The sequence below is a fragment of the Eleutherodactylus coqui genome, chromosome 2 (genome assembly GCF_035609145.1).
Source record: "Eleutherodactylus coqui strain aEleCoq1 chromosome 2, aEleCoq1.hap1, whole genome shotgun sequence".
NCBI classification, from domain to species: domain Eukaryota; kingdom Metazoa; phylum Chordata; class Amphibia; order Anura; family Eleutherodactylidae; genus Eleutherodactylus; species Eleutherodactylus coqui.
The window spans coordinates 69,062,905-69,080,293 of record NC_089838.1 but is presented as its reverse complement, the minus strand read 5'-3'; the positions used below and the strand labels follow the sequence as shown (position 1 = coordinate 69,080,293).

Genomic DNA, 17,389 nt, shown 5'->3' with positions numbered 1-17,389 from the left:
AGTCCAGTTTTCACAGTGGCCCGTATAGCAGGCACAATAAGCTGGCAGTTCCTTTTTTCTATATTTCACTTAGCAGTTTTGCTGTATAGATTGGGACATAATGAGCAGAGTCACCACTTTATCACTCTGCTGTACTACTGCATACTTTTGTAAGTCAAACTAGTAATACTATAAGATAAGGCTTTCTCTGCATCTCCGCTTCCACTACCTTGTCTTTCGGAGAGGGAGCCATACTGCATTTCTTCCTGGAGATTGTAGAAACCTATGAGATTTCTCTATTAACTGGCTTCCGTTTATTTCAGCTATCATGCAGTAGAGCACAGGCACACCCTACTGAATTGTCTATACAGATAATACTGTATGTGTTACCTCCAATATGACTATGTCAAGAAAATTGTTTAAGTGTAAATAATAAGTAGCTGCAAGAAAAATAGCTAAATATTTCTCAACATACTTAAATCTAGATAATAAAAACTAAAATTAAGTGCATGAAATATTCCCGTGTTTTCAGCTTTTGACTAAAGGCCCCCATACATATTAGTTTAGTTAACTGAACCATCAATAACAGCAGAGCTGGATGACTCTCTAATGTGTACGGAGGAAGCTCAACTTTACTCTGACAGATAATGGTGAGAAGGAGGATCAGAGATGTTGAACTTCAACGTTCCCCAGGAGATAAGCCACTGCCTGAGCTGTTTGGCTATGGCTTACCTCCCTAAGCACACAAACAGGGAAAACAGCTGACCTTGAGCCCACCAGGGGGAAAGATTTTAAGGACTTACTCTCCATCTACAAATAACCTGCGCATTACCACTTTTAATTACATGACAAACTTTATCATTATATACACAGTATTGATTATATTCTGTATGGTCAGAAAGGTTTTTTGGGAATCAATCCATAATAATAGCGTAATTCAATAGGAAGGTATGGATTTGCTGCACAACGGTATGGCGCATTAGCCTGTGGGGACTCCGAAACATGAATTTCAGTTTCGTGTTGTGGCTCCTGTTAGAGATGGAGAGTAAAATCCAATTGCGAAATAGCAATGTGAGAAGCAAAAATCTGCTTTCTGCATCTCTGTAAGTCCTCTGTGACCGATGTTATGACTCAAGTATGGAAAGCGTACTTGAAGTGGTCTCCAACTGCTAGGATACATTCATGCGTCATTGGACCAGTGTTCATTCCAGGGACTCTTAACATGGATTGATCCTTAAATCTCCTGCAGTCGACAGCAGATGACTTCCTGGATGAGCTGACTCTATCATAGCAAAAGGAAGCCATGAAATCCATGGAGCTTGTGTGCCATACCATCATGTAGCGCATCTATGCCTTCCAATTCCAGTACACTATTGTTATTCCAATACAGAACACCAGTATTGAGATATAGTTTTGGATCAGTCTTTTTGACTAAATCATGTAAAGACTACTTATTACTTATACTCTATATATTATACAAAGATTATATAATAATCTATATATGCAGTAATATTCATATAGAGATGAATGGGAGAACACACACAGAGCAATCTGTGTGTGTGTGTGCCCAGTAGCACAGGAGCGGGAGACCAGGTGAGTATAAAACATACCTCCCTGAACGACCCCTTTCCTCACCTTTGAGAGCTGTAATGTAGTTTATCCTGCTCTAAGGTGCTGGCAGAGGCCCTTTAATGGCCGAGATTGGAGATATCTCATGGGAGTTTAAACCTTTACATTCCCTGATCAATTGTTTCCCTGACAAATAAGTGGCTAGATATAGGGAGAGGGTCCTTATGTCACACCATTAGTAAAACACTTGCAGGTTGTCAATGGGTTGCCATGGCAGATGGGGGGTTAACAATAGCCAAATAGGTTGCCTGTCAGTGTAGCATGACTGGAATAATAAATAGCAATATAAAGTATTGCAATGTGTTATAGAAGCAGTGTAAAGGTGACATGTTCAAGTACACGGCTGGTACTACACATTTTTTTCAAATTTCAAAAAATGTTTTAAAAATATGTAAAAAGCTAATTTAAAAAAAACCCCTTTTTCTCTAATAAAGTCTTTTATGATTGGGGAAAAAAACTAACTATATACAATTGGTATGATTTGCCACGTCTGTAACAACCTCTATGTTAATATAAACACATTTATCCCGTTTGCTAAACACCATAAAATCGCAAAAAAACTATACTTTTATAATCAATATAAAAGTGGAAAAAAACATTCAAAAAACTATATAAATGTGTTATCTTTGGTATTATATCAACCTGCATTACGATAGCAGATGACTGTCACTAGTGCTTCCTTCTGACATTTTATGAAGTGACAGGTAGTTGTGTTTTAGACTATGATCACATCTGCGGCAAATATTCATTTTGGAGCCTCCGGCACAGATCTATCTGGAAGTCCCAGGTGAATTTGTAAGGGAAAATGCCAGATGGTATAATGGAAGCCGGCCGAAGCATATTATAGAATGGACCTGACTTTCCATTGTTCTTTTCCTATGATAGAACAGAAGAATGGCAAGCACAAGGCTAATGTCAACCTAGCTTAGAGGAACAAAGTTTCCACAGTCGGACAGGTAAGTGTTGTCTGTTACAAGTGTTTCAGGGGTTGCAAGTGTCCATATATTTATATATACATCCTAAGTCAAGACATCCTTTCTGGTGGCATTAGGTTTTTATATTTACTGGAAAATTAACTGTTGCTCAAATAATTACCACAAGGAAGGAAATGAGTGGTTTCTTAACCGCTTTTATATACAGTTTACATAAAGTCACAGCGGGCAAACTTTTTAGCATCTAAAATTGTGTCTAACTCTGAGTCAGAAGCCTTAACTTCTTTCTTTAGAACCTGAAATATAGCAAAATGCATCTTTTAGAGTTCTTAAACTCTTCCTACAGGGGCCCTACCAATCCAAACATAGAAATGCCGGGCTTTAGCTGATTTTCGTAAGAAGCACAGAGCCCTATTGCAGTGGCCCGACTTGGTATTGCAGATCAAGATCCTATTGAAGTGAATGGGAACTTAGCTTGCAACGGATGAAGGCCCCCGATCTACTATTGATGATTTAACCTGAGAAGAGACCACCAAACGTTTACGACAGGACAACTGCTTTGATGACAGGGAAATCTAGACAGGTACAGCCATTGGTCAGAAGGCATCCTGTGCAGAAATTATTTAGGCACTCCACCACCTCCTGCAAAATCGCTATAGAATGAAAAATTAAAATAAAAGGCTTTGTCACTAATGCAAACAATGTTTCTTCAATTGACTCAATGCAATAAAAATAAAAAATTCAGAAATTTTGTAAATAGCCTTTCTATTTTCTATATTTTTATATACGGCATGTACAGACATACGCATCCCACCTAAGTATCATCTCTCCCATTCCTCCAGTATCTTTTGACTCCCCAGTATTCCCTCCTTCAGTATGATTTCTTCTCTAAGGGATCATCTCTCTCCTCTAGTATCATCTCTACCCCAATATCAACTGACTCCCGAAATGTCATTTCTCCCCCACCATGTCGTCTCTCCACACCTCTAAAATGATCACCAGTATTATATCGTCCCCTAGTATCTTCTGTATCCCTCCAATTATTATGTATCTCTCTACAAAGAGTATTGTCTCCTCCCCAAAGTATTCTCTCTTTCACCCCAGTGTTGTTGTTTTTCCCTAAGAGTATTATCTATATCTTCAGAGTATTATCTTTCCCCATAAAAGTATTATGTTTCTCACCTCGAAAGTATTATCTCTCCACCCCGAGTATTATAGCATTATGTGTTCCTCAGACTACTATCTTGCCCTTCCCCTATAAAGGGGGAGGGGTGCCTTTCACCCCCCTCACACATAACATTGGCTTACAGCCACTCTGACAGAGGGCTGAGCGTCAAGTGCTAAGCTCCGCCCCCCTTCCCCCCAATCTGAGATGTTGCCAGGAAGGGAAGGGCCAAGGACGAGAAAGAATTAAGACAGGTACAGCAAGGTGCTATCTAAAATGAGGGTTCGGTTCCCAGGTGATGTTGTGTCATCAATAGTTTGTCATCACCTGAGGAACAGCCCCCCAAATAGGGGATAATACAGGGCTTAGTCGCACCCCAGTGATGCAGCTCTGATGTGACGAGCGCATCAATGCTGTGAAGGAAGAGCCCATTGGTAGGGCTAGTGTGTGGGGGAGGGAAGGCCTGTTTTCCACCTGGGTAAAGAGCCCGAAGGTTCAAGAAATTTCTCGGTGCAGCCATGCGCCATATAAATAGAATAACAGCTGCACCATACAGGGGGAATGGATGCAGCCGGGGAGAGCAGAGCGCAGCAGTGCAGTATCTATGTGCAGGGATCTGCACACAGTAGAGATCAGCAGAACAGCAGTGAGAGGAGCTCAGCAGAGAGCTGTGACATGGCAGTGTCTCCTGATAATGGAAAGTATCGTGAGCAGCACTGTCTCCAATATGTCTCCACACTTGTGTGCAGTGCGCTGTGGTCATTGTTTTAATATAATGTGTTGAAGTTCAACCTATTGTCTCTACCAGATGTTGCTAAGGCCTCTTTCAGATATGCATGTTTATATGCGCACATATGTGCGCACAAAACCGCGTGTCTATTAGAATCATTGGTTCCCTTTGATGTTCTCACATGTCCGTGTTTTACGGGAGTGCAAACATGCTCACCTGCAAAAGATAGTACATGCGTGCACCATAGGTCCGTAGTGTGTGTAAATATTCCCATCCTCTGGAACGTTCTACCCCAAGGCATCCGGACAATTGCTGATGCACAAAATTTCAGGCGTGCCTTAAAAACGCACCTCTTCAGGAAAGCATACCAAATCTCCTGACCTAGTCCCTCGCCCCTCCCTATGGTGCCCCACCCCATTTGCCCTCTAATAATTGATCTGCACATGAAATTTCCTACTGCCTGTATTCTGCATGCCTTGCTCCCCTCCCCACCTCTTGCACCTCCTGTACCACCCCCAACCCATTTGTGTCAAACCCAATGTACCTTACATTGTAATTGTTGTGTTGTTTTGCATTTATCCATGCCTAAAAGCGTTGGGGAATAAGTTGGCGCTATACAAATAAAGATTATTATTATTATTACCCGCGGTGAGTCCCCTCATCACTGAACACTGTGACAGCACTATCACAGTGTTCAGTAATGATGGCACTTCCTCCGGGCAGTAAAGAATCCCCTGCCACAGCTGTCACAGAAATGGGATGCAGGCAACTCCTGCAGTGATTTTTGGGGAAGGACTTTAGATATAAGCCCTTCCCTGAAAATCTCCCTAGCTTGTGTAAAAAACAAAAAAAAAACATATACTCACCTCTCCGCCGCTGTTGGGTCTCACAGCATCTAGCTCCGTGATGGCGAACCTATGACACGCGTAACCATAGTCGCTGACACGTGGCCATTCACCCTGTTAGTGGTGAATACCGGCAGGAGCCGCATATTCACTAAGCAGCGCTACTAGCAGTGCTGATCCGTGTGCACACCGTGATGTCAGTGTGCAGCCGGGATCCTCCTCCCCCCCTCCCCTGACGTCTCCTACTACTGCGCTGGAGATCATCACTGCTAGCGGCGCAGAGAGCAGAGGAGGTGCGGCACTTCCATGAGCTGGAGGGGGTAAATATATGGGTCTCGGGGGGCACTGTCACTGCTGGGGGGCACTGTGTGGGGCCACTGTCAATGCTGGGGGCCACTGTGGGGGGGGCACTGTCACTGCTGGGGGGGCCACTGTGGGGGGCCACTGTCAATGCTGGGGGCCACTGTGGGGGGGCAATGTCACTGCTGGGGGCGGCTGTGGGGGGCACTGTCAGTTCTTGGGCCACTGTGGGGGGGCACTGTCACTGCTGGGGGCCGCTGCAGGGGGGAGCTGTCACTGCTGGGGTCCACTGTGGTTGGTTGCTGTCACTGCTGGGGGGCCGCTGTGGGGGGCTCTGTCACTGCTAGGGGTCGCTGTGGGTGGCGCTGTTACTGCTGGGGGCCACTGTGGAAGGCAGTGTCACTGCTGGGGGCCGCTGTGGGGGGTGCTGTCACTGCTGGGGGGCCATGGGGTGGGGCGCTGTCACTGCTGGGGGCTGCTGTGGGGGGCGCTGTCTCTGTGGGGGGCACTATCACTGCTGGGAGCTCATCATTACTGACATAAGTGAGGGGGAGTCTGCGAGAGGCGAGGGCGTGTTCTATGGGTGTTTTGGGCTCATTAAATACAGTTATATATTACAATTATACATTTTTGTTATTTAAGCTATAAATATCGCAAATTTAGTTGTTTTTTCTTCTCAAAGTGACACACCACTCGAGTTATGCTCGGTTTTTTGGCGAATTTTGACACACCGAGCTCAAAAGGTTGCCCATCACTGGTCTAGCTGCTTGGTCCCCCTGCACTACTCTGAATTATGAATGGCTGAGTGCTGCCTGTGATTGGCTGAGCGCTGTGACCAATCACAGGCAGCGCTCAGCTGTCATTTTAAATCCCTGCTGCTGAGAGAGCTTCAGAGCAGTGCAGGGAGACCAAGCGGCTAGACGCTCCGAGCCCCGACAGCGGCAGAGAGGTGAGTATATATTCTTTTACACATTAGGGGTGATTTTCAGGGAAGGGCTTTTATTTAAAGCCCTTCCCCGAAATTCACTGCGGGGGTTGCCGGTATCCCATTGCTTTCAATGGGGTCACCGATATCAGCGGTAGCCCCATTGAAAGCAATTGGCACGGATCTTCATTCACGTGTTTTTCTGCACATCTGTGCAGCTCTCCTTTTTGTGCAGCACGGATGCGTGCAAAACAACGCTCATGTGAATGAGGCCTAATAGTGTAAACAACTTATACAGAAGGTGAAAGATTGTTAATCTCTCTTAACATATTAGATGGTAGGCTTTAGTTGGTTACAGACAGGTTTACGTGGGGGTACTGCACTAGTTTATTTCTCAAGTACTTTCTTAAACTGCATAACAAAGTGTGATGCATGTAAGGGCACAACAAGACACCTGACATATAGTGAGGAAACGTATTGCAGAGCAGACCACAGAGGATTGTGACATTTATGACATTGCTCATCTCAGGCTACATGTATCGGAGTTGTAATGGCCAACGGACAGATTAAGTAGGTCAGGTGACTTGCTGCTACCTGGTCCAAGATATTTGCTAAAAGTAAGTGGTCCTGCAAACTTGCGTTTTTTTCACGCATTATAGCTTGCCTTTTTTTTCATGTGATATCACTGTTTTGTTTTCACGCGATTGTCAATGGGACTTTCTAATGTTAAAAACGCACCAACTTGCAAAGCGGTTTTAACATTAGGAAGTCCCATTGACAGTCCCAAAAGACAATAGGACTTACATCAGCTATGGAAATGAGTGATGAATAATGCCTCCAAAGTGCCCACTTATAGAAGGTTCTCTCTGAGGTAATATCCGACATTTTAACAGAATTTGCAACATCACTAGGAATGTGAGCCAAAGCAGAATACCAATGTACAAGTACACTGTAGGTTTCTAAGGCAAAGGCAAGCTCAAAATTAATTCCGCCATTCACAAAACTACTTTATACATAATGATGATACAACAGACATAGTGTACAAAAGTGAAAAATAATTTCTATGATTTTTGCTATTGCTGCATTTTTAGTAGTCGTTATTAAAGCAAGTTTCCCGGGTCTCCTATGCCAACCTATCTGAGAACAGCATACGATAGCAAGAGAAATGGTATGTTAGAGATATATACTTTTCTATAATGTTATTCTGTATTTTCAAGCTGTTTAAATGCTGCCAGGAATCACAGAGGAAGCCTTTGTGTCTGCTTCCCGCCCACACACATTGAACACAGATTTTCCTGTATGAGTTTGTATACAGGTAGACAGAGGCTTTTCTAGGTCTTTATATCTGGGACCTCTTGCCTGGATCATAAGTTCACTGCCCCACAACTGTGACCAGTATTTCTTCATAGGAGACCAAACTTTACTGCTTCTCCTCACTGACACAGTTAGGTCCTCGCAGATTTCAGCAGCCTCTCTGCTTCTTTGCTCCCCACAGAACGTTCAGGACCTTCCTTTGCAGGGTTTAAGGACCTTTCTTTGCAGGCTTTAAGGACCTTCCATGACATCAGGCAGGTCCAGGACATTCTGCGCGGAACAAATAGCCAGAGAGGCTGCAGGAAATCTGCTAGGGCTTGACCATCTCAGTGCTGCTTCTGCCTCCCTCTCTTGGTGCTGCTTGGTTAGCTGTCAGCTCAGCAGTTTAGTGAGTCCTATTAATTATCACAGTTACAGGGAGATAAATGTATGTCTGGTGAAAACTGCATATATGGCAGCCCAGCTCCTATAGGGTTCTCATTTATCATTCACTTGCTAGTGGATATAATCTTGCTGACCTCAAGAACTGCTCTGCTCTATGGACTGTATTAACATATCAAGAGGCAAAGTCACATATGCAGGTTAGGGTCTTTTTCACACAGTCTTTTTATTTCCAAGTGTGTTTCCATCTTAGGGTTTCATGGGAATCACCAAAGATGGCATTCTGCATGGAACCAAAGACTTTTGGCTGCAATGTTTGCTGTGCGACCAAAACCTCTGTGCAGCACAGCAATATTACATTGTCATTGAACTCAATAGAGTCGCAGTGCAAACTGCGGGTACGATGCCGCAGCAACCTGAAATTCGCACTGCAACTTCATTGAGTTCAATGGCAGTGTGATGTTGCCACACCACACGGCAGTTTTGGTCACACGACACCCATCATGTCTAAAATCGCCATGTAGCCCTAGCTTAAATGTGACTACTTGGTCTGTATTTGACAAGTTTTCTGTTGGTTGCAGTTTATTTTGTTGGACTGAATAGCATAGTTGATTATGCTTTTCTGTCCTCCCAAAATATTGAAAAGGAACGGAAACCGTATCAGAGACCAAAGTGGTCACACTGAAGTCTATGGCTCCATCCAGGGTTCTGTTGTAATGATGCTTTGGTGATTCCCACAGAACCCTGATATGGAAACCGGGGACACAGCAAAAATCAATGTGTGGAAGTCTTACATACAAGCCTCCTCCAGCGAAACTGAGAAAATGCAGATGTGGTCACTTATTAGGTCTATAGATTACCTGTGTAGAGTTGATATCTACAACTATGTAACCAAGGTATGGAGGGGATATTGGTCTTTATATAGTGTTTTTTGTTCAGTAACTGTATGATAATATTAGTCCGACAATATTTAGTGGTCATGGTGTGGCGGTGTTATTGGGCCATGAACAGTGGTATTATTGGTAATATTGGTCTTTCCTATATTGCACTTTGTTCAGTAGACAGCATGGAGTTAAAGGTTAATCACGTTATGGAGGTAATGTTTATCCCTGGTATTGCTGCAGTTATGTTATACAATATATATCTTTTTTGGGGGGTAGGCTTGCGCCCCTGATCCTTTAGGACTCTAGAAGTGCCCTTGCAGGGAGAACTCTGTATTGGTCCCTTAAATCCAATGTCTTTTAGCGCAGTGCTCCGTTCGCTCCCCACCGGTAATCTGGCAGTAAAGTCATGTCCGTTGAAACGTCAGACCACATGACCATAACAGGCGATCATGGCACAGCCTTATGGCCTTATGTCAACAGGGACAGTTGTTGTTGGAGGACCATTTGTTTTTCAATAACTGAAATAGTAAATGAACCCTTTCACTCGTTAATGTCTTTCCTTGCGTAGATTTAAAGTTTTTCCATTTTGTTTTTGCCTCCCATGACTCAGAACTTTAACAGGACATTTTTTTTTCATTTTTGCATTCATTTATTGAAAGAAGTGAATCTAATGGCTCTCTGTTAGTGCTGCTTTCCATTAGTAAGGTTCTGAGTTTGAACCCTGACAAAAACAGATGACGTCGGGAATGTCAGAAACGGAAGGGAGATGCTCTGACAGACCAAGAATAGCAGTAGTTGAACATTAGCCTACTGAATCCAGAGACCAACACAGAAGTTCCCAGGATGTAAGCACATGAGGCCCATGGTAACGCAGGATATAAAGTGGTGAGACGGATGTAACAGTATTGTGTTAACTCAGATTGTCTTATATAGAAGTTTGTTTGAAAATCTAACATAAGTGAAAAATATGCAAAATACAAACAATGAGGCAAATACATTTTAAGGGCACTAATAAGGCCTCCTTCACACGGGTGGGTCGGACCCCGCAGCAGAATTCGACCTGGTGCTCGGCCGGTGACCCCAGCTTACCTCTTCACCATCTTCTCCTCTCTGCTGCGGATGTGCCTGCGCACATGCGCAGTACAGAGGACACCGCTCCATCCCTATGGCGATGGTCGTGTGAGCCGTGTCATTCTGCAATGATGATTGCAGAATGGTCACGGGACGGACAGCTTCCATTGACTTCAAAGGAAACCGGCTGTGCGTAGCCTGCACAAAATCACAGCATGCTGCGATTTCTCCCCGGCGAATGGAAGATCGCAATCGATTTCCACTCGTGGGCAGGAAATTGCGTTTGGCCATATCATGCTATGGGCTGGATTTGCTGCAGAATCTGGAGACGGAATCCCACGGATTTCAGAATGTAAATCTTCCCGTATGCAGAAGGCCTAAATGTTTTAAAGTGATGTTAAATTATTTTATGTAACAACGTGATAAATTCTCCACTGACTAGCATTCTCTTCTATCATGACATCAAGAAGCAGCTTATCCGCTGTTATGGCAGATTGGTCAAAAATCATATTTTACACTTTAATCTCTGTTCACATAGTGTTTGAGTCCTCTGATGAAAGCCAAGACTTGTGGCCCTATACCAGGGCACAATGGCGTTTGTCAGCAATCATCTCCCATTGTAAGAGAAAGCGTACCATGCGGTGTACATTCTGTTACTGTTTTTCTCTGTATAGAATAACAGCCTTTAGGTCTCCTTCACATTGAGCGTATTTAAGCACGTAAAATTTGCACACGCAATATGAAGAGAATAGGACCCATTGATTCCAATGGGTTCGTTCACATGAGCGTACTTTCCTGCGCATTTTGTTCGTGCAAAAAAACCCCCTGCAGCATGCTCTATTTTCTTACGCATTTATGCACCCGAAGTCCCTCTAAAAGTCAATGGAGATATGCAAATGTGAGCGCAATGCTCTAAAAGATATGTGAAGAACTGCATAATAGTGCAGAAAAAAAGAACACATCTGGAACTCATTAGACTAATTAGCCATTTTTATTGGTGTGTATTTTTTTGATGCAGCCAAATAATCATGCCTTGTGGGTGCAAAAAGTACAATAAAATACACCAATTTGTTAATTCTGCAAATACGCACTTCTCAGGCGCGCAAATCTGCATACGCTCATGTGAAGGGGGCCTTAACTTGCTATTGTATGCAGTTTCCTAGTATGCACAGCAAGAGTCGGGCACTGTGAATATGTTCAGCTATATAAGGCACTTGTCAGGCCCCACATGGAATACTGTGTGCAGTTTTGGACACTGGTGCTCAGGAAAGATGTTACAGTGCTGGAGGGGGTTCAAAGAAGAGCAACTAAACTAATACATGGAATGACGGGACTGGAATACCCAGAGAGGTTATCCAAATTGGAATTATTTACCCTGGAGAAAAGACGGTTAAAGGGCGACCAAATAACTATGTATAACTACATGAGGGGACAATACAAGGATCTCTCCCATGATCTGTTTATACCCAGGACTGCGACGGTAACAAGAGGGCATACGCTATGCCTAGAAGAAAGCAGGTTTTATTGCCAATACAGAAAAGGGTTCTTTACTGTAAGAGCAGTGAGACTATGGAACTCTCTGCCTGAGGATGTGGTGATGGCAAAATCCATAGAGGAGTTTAATAGAGTGGAAGGATATTACAGGATATAAATCTTAGATTAATTGTTAATCCGGGTATACAGGCAGGTAGGAACTATTAGGGGTTGATCCAGGGATTAGTCTGATTGCCATTAGGTAGTCGGGAAGGAAGTGTCCCCTAAATGGGCTAATTGGCTGCTGCTCTTGTTTTTTTTTGCCTTCCTCTGGATCAACAACATAGGAGGATAAACAGGCTGAACTAGATGGACAGCCTTACATACTATGTTACTATATGTTCCAGAAGCTTTCCATCAACATATGCTGAATGCAAAAAGTGCAGAACCTAAGAGCTCCTTCAGACGAGCAGCGCAGCATGTTTGCACATGAACAATATTTGAAAAACCAGGTAATCAGCCTGTTGTGCACATGTTAGCACATATCATTGTAATACTTACACGCAATATTTACAATTCCTGGCTTTCCATGGAATTGATTAGCTATTAAAGGCTAATAAGTTCCCGTTGACTTCTTTAACTGTGTTTTACCCTTCCCCTTGCATATTTGCGCACCTCCCATAGACTTCTATGGGGCCCTTGCTGCATAAGAATAGAGCAGGTCTTATTTTTTTTTGCACAAAATGCACACGCAAAACACGCTTATGAGAACAAAACCTTTGAAATCAATAGGTCCTATTTTCTGTGTTTATCGTGCACATATTTTGCGTGCGCAAAAGCATATGCAAACACGGTCGTGTGAAGGAGCACTAAGAAAAACAGTTTTGATCAAGTTGTCAAGTTCAATTGTGTTTAAGATATTAGAAGCATACTGGACTAAAAAGCTTACCAAAAATCTTCTTCCATCAATTCCTTGCTTTTTAACCAACTTTTCACAATCTCTAAGGTTGCACTAGAAAAAAAAAAATTGTATATTATTTCAGTATCATGCATACTAAGTAATTGCAAAAAAAACAAACTATCGAAAATAAAAATAAAACATAGACAAAAACGTGGTCCTGCTATATTATTGTGTCTGGTATTCATAGTATATAAAATAAAATAATAACATTAAGATTCTGAAATCTTAGATGTAGTGGCTGTTGTTGAGTAATGCTTTCACTCTCCAATTTCTATTTTCGACCTCTTGTGGCATCATCCCCAATTTTGTTTCATTTTAAATAAAATCTCCTGGTCTTTAGCAATCCTATATATTTGTAACATGCTGCTCCTCATGTATCTACTGTATGGAATCTGATATCATTCGTTTGTATCCTTCTGTCCTTTGATAACCAAATAAGACTTTGGAAAGTAAAGTGTAAAAAACTCAATGAACTAATTAAACCCATTGTAATAATAGTCATTAGGTACTTACCATTCTAAAATAATCAATGAGGGCCTCCGGACTCCATGAGCTCACTTCTGTGCATGACGGCACTTTTCGAAAATCCATTTGCTTGTTTTTTCTCTCTCACCCAACAGCTTTGAGGTTCAGTTCATAACAGATAAGTTAATAAGTTCCAATACTATAATTGCCTCGTTAATCCTAAATGGCTTAACCAGTAGGACAGTGAAGTATGAAGGGGTACCCAGGACAATGACTTGTACAAAATGTGTTGCCTATTTGTTAAGGAGATAGCGATCAGCAGGCTGACACATATTTTAGAAAAGTGACAACTTCCTCCACATTACTGCTTCTCGGTTCTCAGAAAACATCAGCAGCTCATTTCCTTTACCACTTCCTCATTTGCAAGCATAGGCTGCAAGTGTAAATGTTTCTTTATGTGTACAACTTGTTGAACGAGAAAAACTTCCATCTTCCAGTTAATTTGATGTACTGGATGGTTCTTTTTAAAGGTGTATTAAAAACAAAATTATGTTTAGCATACTATATCAAAATGGGTAAAGAGCATAATAGAACAGCTCTGTGTGTGTTAGGGCTGTTTCCCACGAGCGTGAAAACGTCCGGCCAATATACGCTGTGATCTGATGCATTGGATTCCAATGCATCAGATTACATGGCCGTATTCCTGAGACGTAAAAGCGCTCAGCCACGCCAATATAGCACCGGACGTTCTCATGTCGGGCCCAAAAGATAGTCCTGGAACTATCTTTTGGGCCTGAATACGTTGTCTGGCAGTGGCCGGAGGTGGGAGGCAGTTTTGCAGTGTGGCTGCTAAACTCCCTCCCTCTGCTCTCCTCCCTCTGTGCAGGCTCACCTCTGCTCTCCTCCCCGCTTGTTCTTTGCAATGGGAGGGGGCAGAGCAAAGCGCCGTACCGTCCTGTCTCCCCCCATTGCTGGCTGCGGACAAGGGGTGGGATGTGGGTTGAACTAAGCTCCTGCCCTCTCCCCGCCCCTTGTCCATAGCCATCAATGGAAGGAGGCGGGATGGGACGGCGCTTAGCTCTGCCCCTCCCCCTCACATTGCAAAGAACCAGCAGGGAGGAGAGCAGAGGTGAGCTTGCAATAGGGAGGGAGGGGAAAGGGGAGATAGCATGGTGACCTCGGCACATATGCGCTGGGGCCCTTGCCGTGTGAACGGCTGCACAAAGTTAGATTTGTGTGCCTATTCACGAGCTTCTACGCCCCAGATGACAGTGTATATCGGCCGGCCATGAAAATGCCGCCAATTTACGCTCATGGGAATAAAGCTTTACATTTAAGTACTGGAAATTGTATCATTAAAGGCAGGGGCGTAGCTAAAGGCTCATGGGCCCGGGTGCAAAAGTTTATCTTTGGGCCCCAATGCAAAACCTGTAACAGGGCCCCCAACTATAATGCTTTATTCATAGTACTGGGATCCCTATATGGAGAAGAGAGGCCTTTTGGGCCCCCTAAGGCTCCTGGGCCCAGGTGCAACTGCATTCCCTGCATCCCCTATAGTTATGCCAGTGATCAAAGGGATTAATAACCGAAAGGGGTTGTCTAAGTTGTTTTTTATGTTAAAACCCCATTCCCCATGTATTAACATAACTAACCAGCATATCCTCACCTCTCCATGCTCTCTGCATCTCCCATGCTACTTCTCAGTCCTCCGCTCCCATTGTTCGTTTACAGACTGCAGTCCCACCTGTTTACGGGATGTCACAGGCATGAGCAACCAATGATAGAGTTCAGCGATCCATCATTGAACTCTGTCATTGACTGGAGTAGCCTGTATTGTCCAGTAAACAGGCTGGGGCAGCCTATAAAGAGGACATCAGAGGGAAGACCTGGAGCAGGGGCATGGAGCACAGCAAGGAGCAGGAGAGGTGAGTATAAGCCGGTTAGTTATTTTACTGCATGGGGAATGGGGTTTTAACACAATGGAAAACCCCTTTAATACAGATACAGTTTATTTAAAAAACACATTACTGCTGTGCTCAGCGATTGCTTGCCACAGTCACCAGTGGTCCATCAGTGAAGGCACAGCATTGAATTTACAAGGTAAGGGCCCTTTTACATGAGACATCCGATCCCAGCGATAATCGTTCTGGTTCTTTTATACAGGAACGATCATCGCTATTGAATGGAGGTGGGTCAGGCTGGGGATCATTCCGGTTGTCCTCCTCCATACACAATAAACAAGCAGTCCTTCATAAGTGAACTGCTTACACGGGCCTATGCATTCTTGAGTTTTCTGTATGCAGAAACTGAACAACGAACGAGAAGTGAAGGAATTCTCCTTCATCGCTCGATCGGGGCGTGCATTTACACTGAGCGATAAACATGTAGAGTCTCCCTAGGTGTAGGAATCTGTACGATTTATTGGCCTGTGTAAAAGGGTCCTTAGTAGATTTTACCAAGAATGTAGAACTGCTACAAGGTGTGTAATGTTTGAAGGGATTTTCAGCTTTGCTAAATATGTAAACCAATAATAACAAAAAATATCTACAGAAAAAGTACATATTTTTGGTAAAATAAATAAGAAATTTGATTTGCATATTTCAAAAAGCTGGAAGACCCCTTCAAACATTACACTCCTTTAGCAGTTCTACATTCTGGGTAAATTTTCTAACTATTGAGTCAGAGTTATCTCATGAGGAACAGGCTTCTAAAAATAAATAATCCCTTATCATAATAACATAGTATGTAAGGCTGAAAAAAGATACGTGTCCATCTAGTTCAGTCTATTACGCCCAAATGCTGATCCAAAGGAAGGCAAAAAAAAAAACCAATGAGGTAGAAGCTAATTTTCCTGACTCCAATCTGGCAATCGGAAAAATCCCTGGATCACCGACTCTTTTGAATTTATTAATTATTATAACATGTAATACTGTATCGCTCAAGAAAGGCATCCAGACCCGTCTTGAACTCTTTTATCAAACTTGCCATCACCACATCCTCAGTCAGAGAGTTTCATAGTCTCACTGCTCTTAAGGTAAAGAACCGCCCTCTATGTCGGTGTAGAAACCTTCCTTTCTCTAGATGTAGAAGGCGCCCGCCCCATTGTTACAGTAACAGTCCTGGGTATGAATAGATAATGGGAGAGATCTCTGTATTGTCCCCTGATATATTTATACATAGTTAATAGATCGGCCCTCAGCCGTCTTTTTTCAAAACAAAATAACCCTCATTTGCCACTATTTTGACCGATCCCCCAAGAGATCCTCTTGCAACCATATACTGTCCTCTCTTGTGTTAATTTCTTTACATAGTTTTGTATCATTTGAAAATATTGCGATTTTACTGACCAATCTTTCTACCAGGTGATTAATAAATATTTTAAAAAGAATAGGGTCCAAAACCTACCCCTGTGGTACCCCACTAGTAGTGGTGATCCAATCAGAGTATGTACCATTTATAACCACCCTCTGCTTTCTATCACAGAGCCAGTTACTTACCAATAGAGATGAGCGAGCATACTCGCTAAGGACAATTACTCGATGGAGCATTGTCCTTAGCGAGTACCTGCCCGCTCGGAAAAAAAAGGTTCGGCTGCCGGCGCGGGTGAGAGGTGAGTTGCGGCAGTGAGCAGGGTGGAGCGGGGGGGAGAGAGGGAGAGATCTCCCCTCCGTTCCTCCCTGCTCTCCCCCGCTGCTCCCCAACCGCCGCCGGCAGCCGAACATTTTCCTCCGAGTGGGCAGGTACTCACTAAGGGCAATGCTCCATCGAGTAATTCCCCTTAGCGAGTATGCTTGCTCATCTCTACTTACCAACTTACACACACTCTCACCCAGACCAAGCATTCACATTTTATATACCAACCTTTTATGCGGCACAGTATCAAACACTTTGGAAAAGTCCAGATACACAAGACCCAGTGACTCTCACGGTCCGGTCTAGAAATTACCTCCTCATAGTAGCTGATCGGGTTGGTTTGACTGGAGCGATCTCTCATAAACCCATGATGATTCGGAATTATACAGCTATTTTCCTTGAGGTACTCCAGGATAGCATCTCTTAAAAAACGTTCAAACCTTTTACCCACAATTGAAGTAAGACTTACCGGCCTGTAGTTTCCAGGTTCACTTTTTGAACCTTTTTGAATATTGGCACCACATTGGCCATGTGCCAATCCAGTGGAGCAAACCCTGTCACTAAAGAGTCATTAAATATAACAAACAAGGGTCTGTGTATCACATTACTTAATTCCTTTAAAACCTGGAGGGTGTATGCCATCGGCACCTGGCAATTTGTTAATTTTAATCTTTTAAGGCGGCTCTGCACTTTTTCCGGGGT

At 43.3% G+C, this 17,389-nt stretch overlaps 1 protein-coding gene across 2 annotated transcripts in view; it reads right to left on the bottom strand.

Moving 5' to 3' along the window:
• Window positions 1-13,378, bottom strand: part of LCP2 (lymphocyte cytosolic protein 2) — a 93,099-nt gene extending 79,721 nt beyond the window's left edge. For both annotated transcript variants that reach the window (XM_066591094.1, XM_066591095.1), the window contains exons 1-2: window positions 13,103-13,378; window positions 12,578-12,640 (exon numbers count right to left, since the gene is read on the bottom strand). In XM_066591094.1, the coding sequence (XP_066447191.1) occupies window positions 12,578-12,640; window positions 13,103-13,180 (141 nt within the window). In that variant the 5' untranslated portion in view covers window positions 13,181-13,378. The remainder of the gene's footprint in view (window positions 1-12,577; window positions 12,641-13,102) is intronic.
• Between the last annotated feature and the right edge of the window lie 4,011 nt (window positions 13,379-17,389).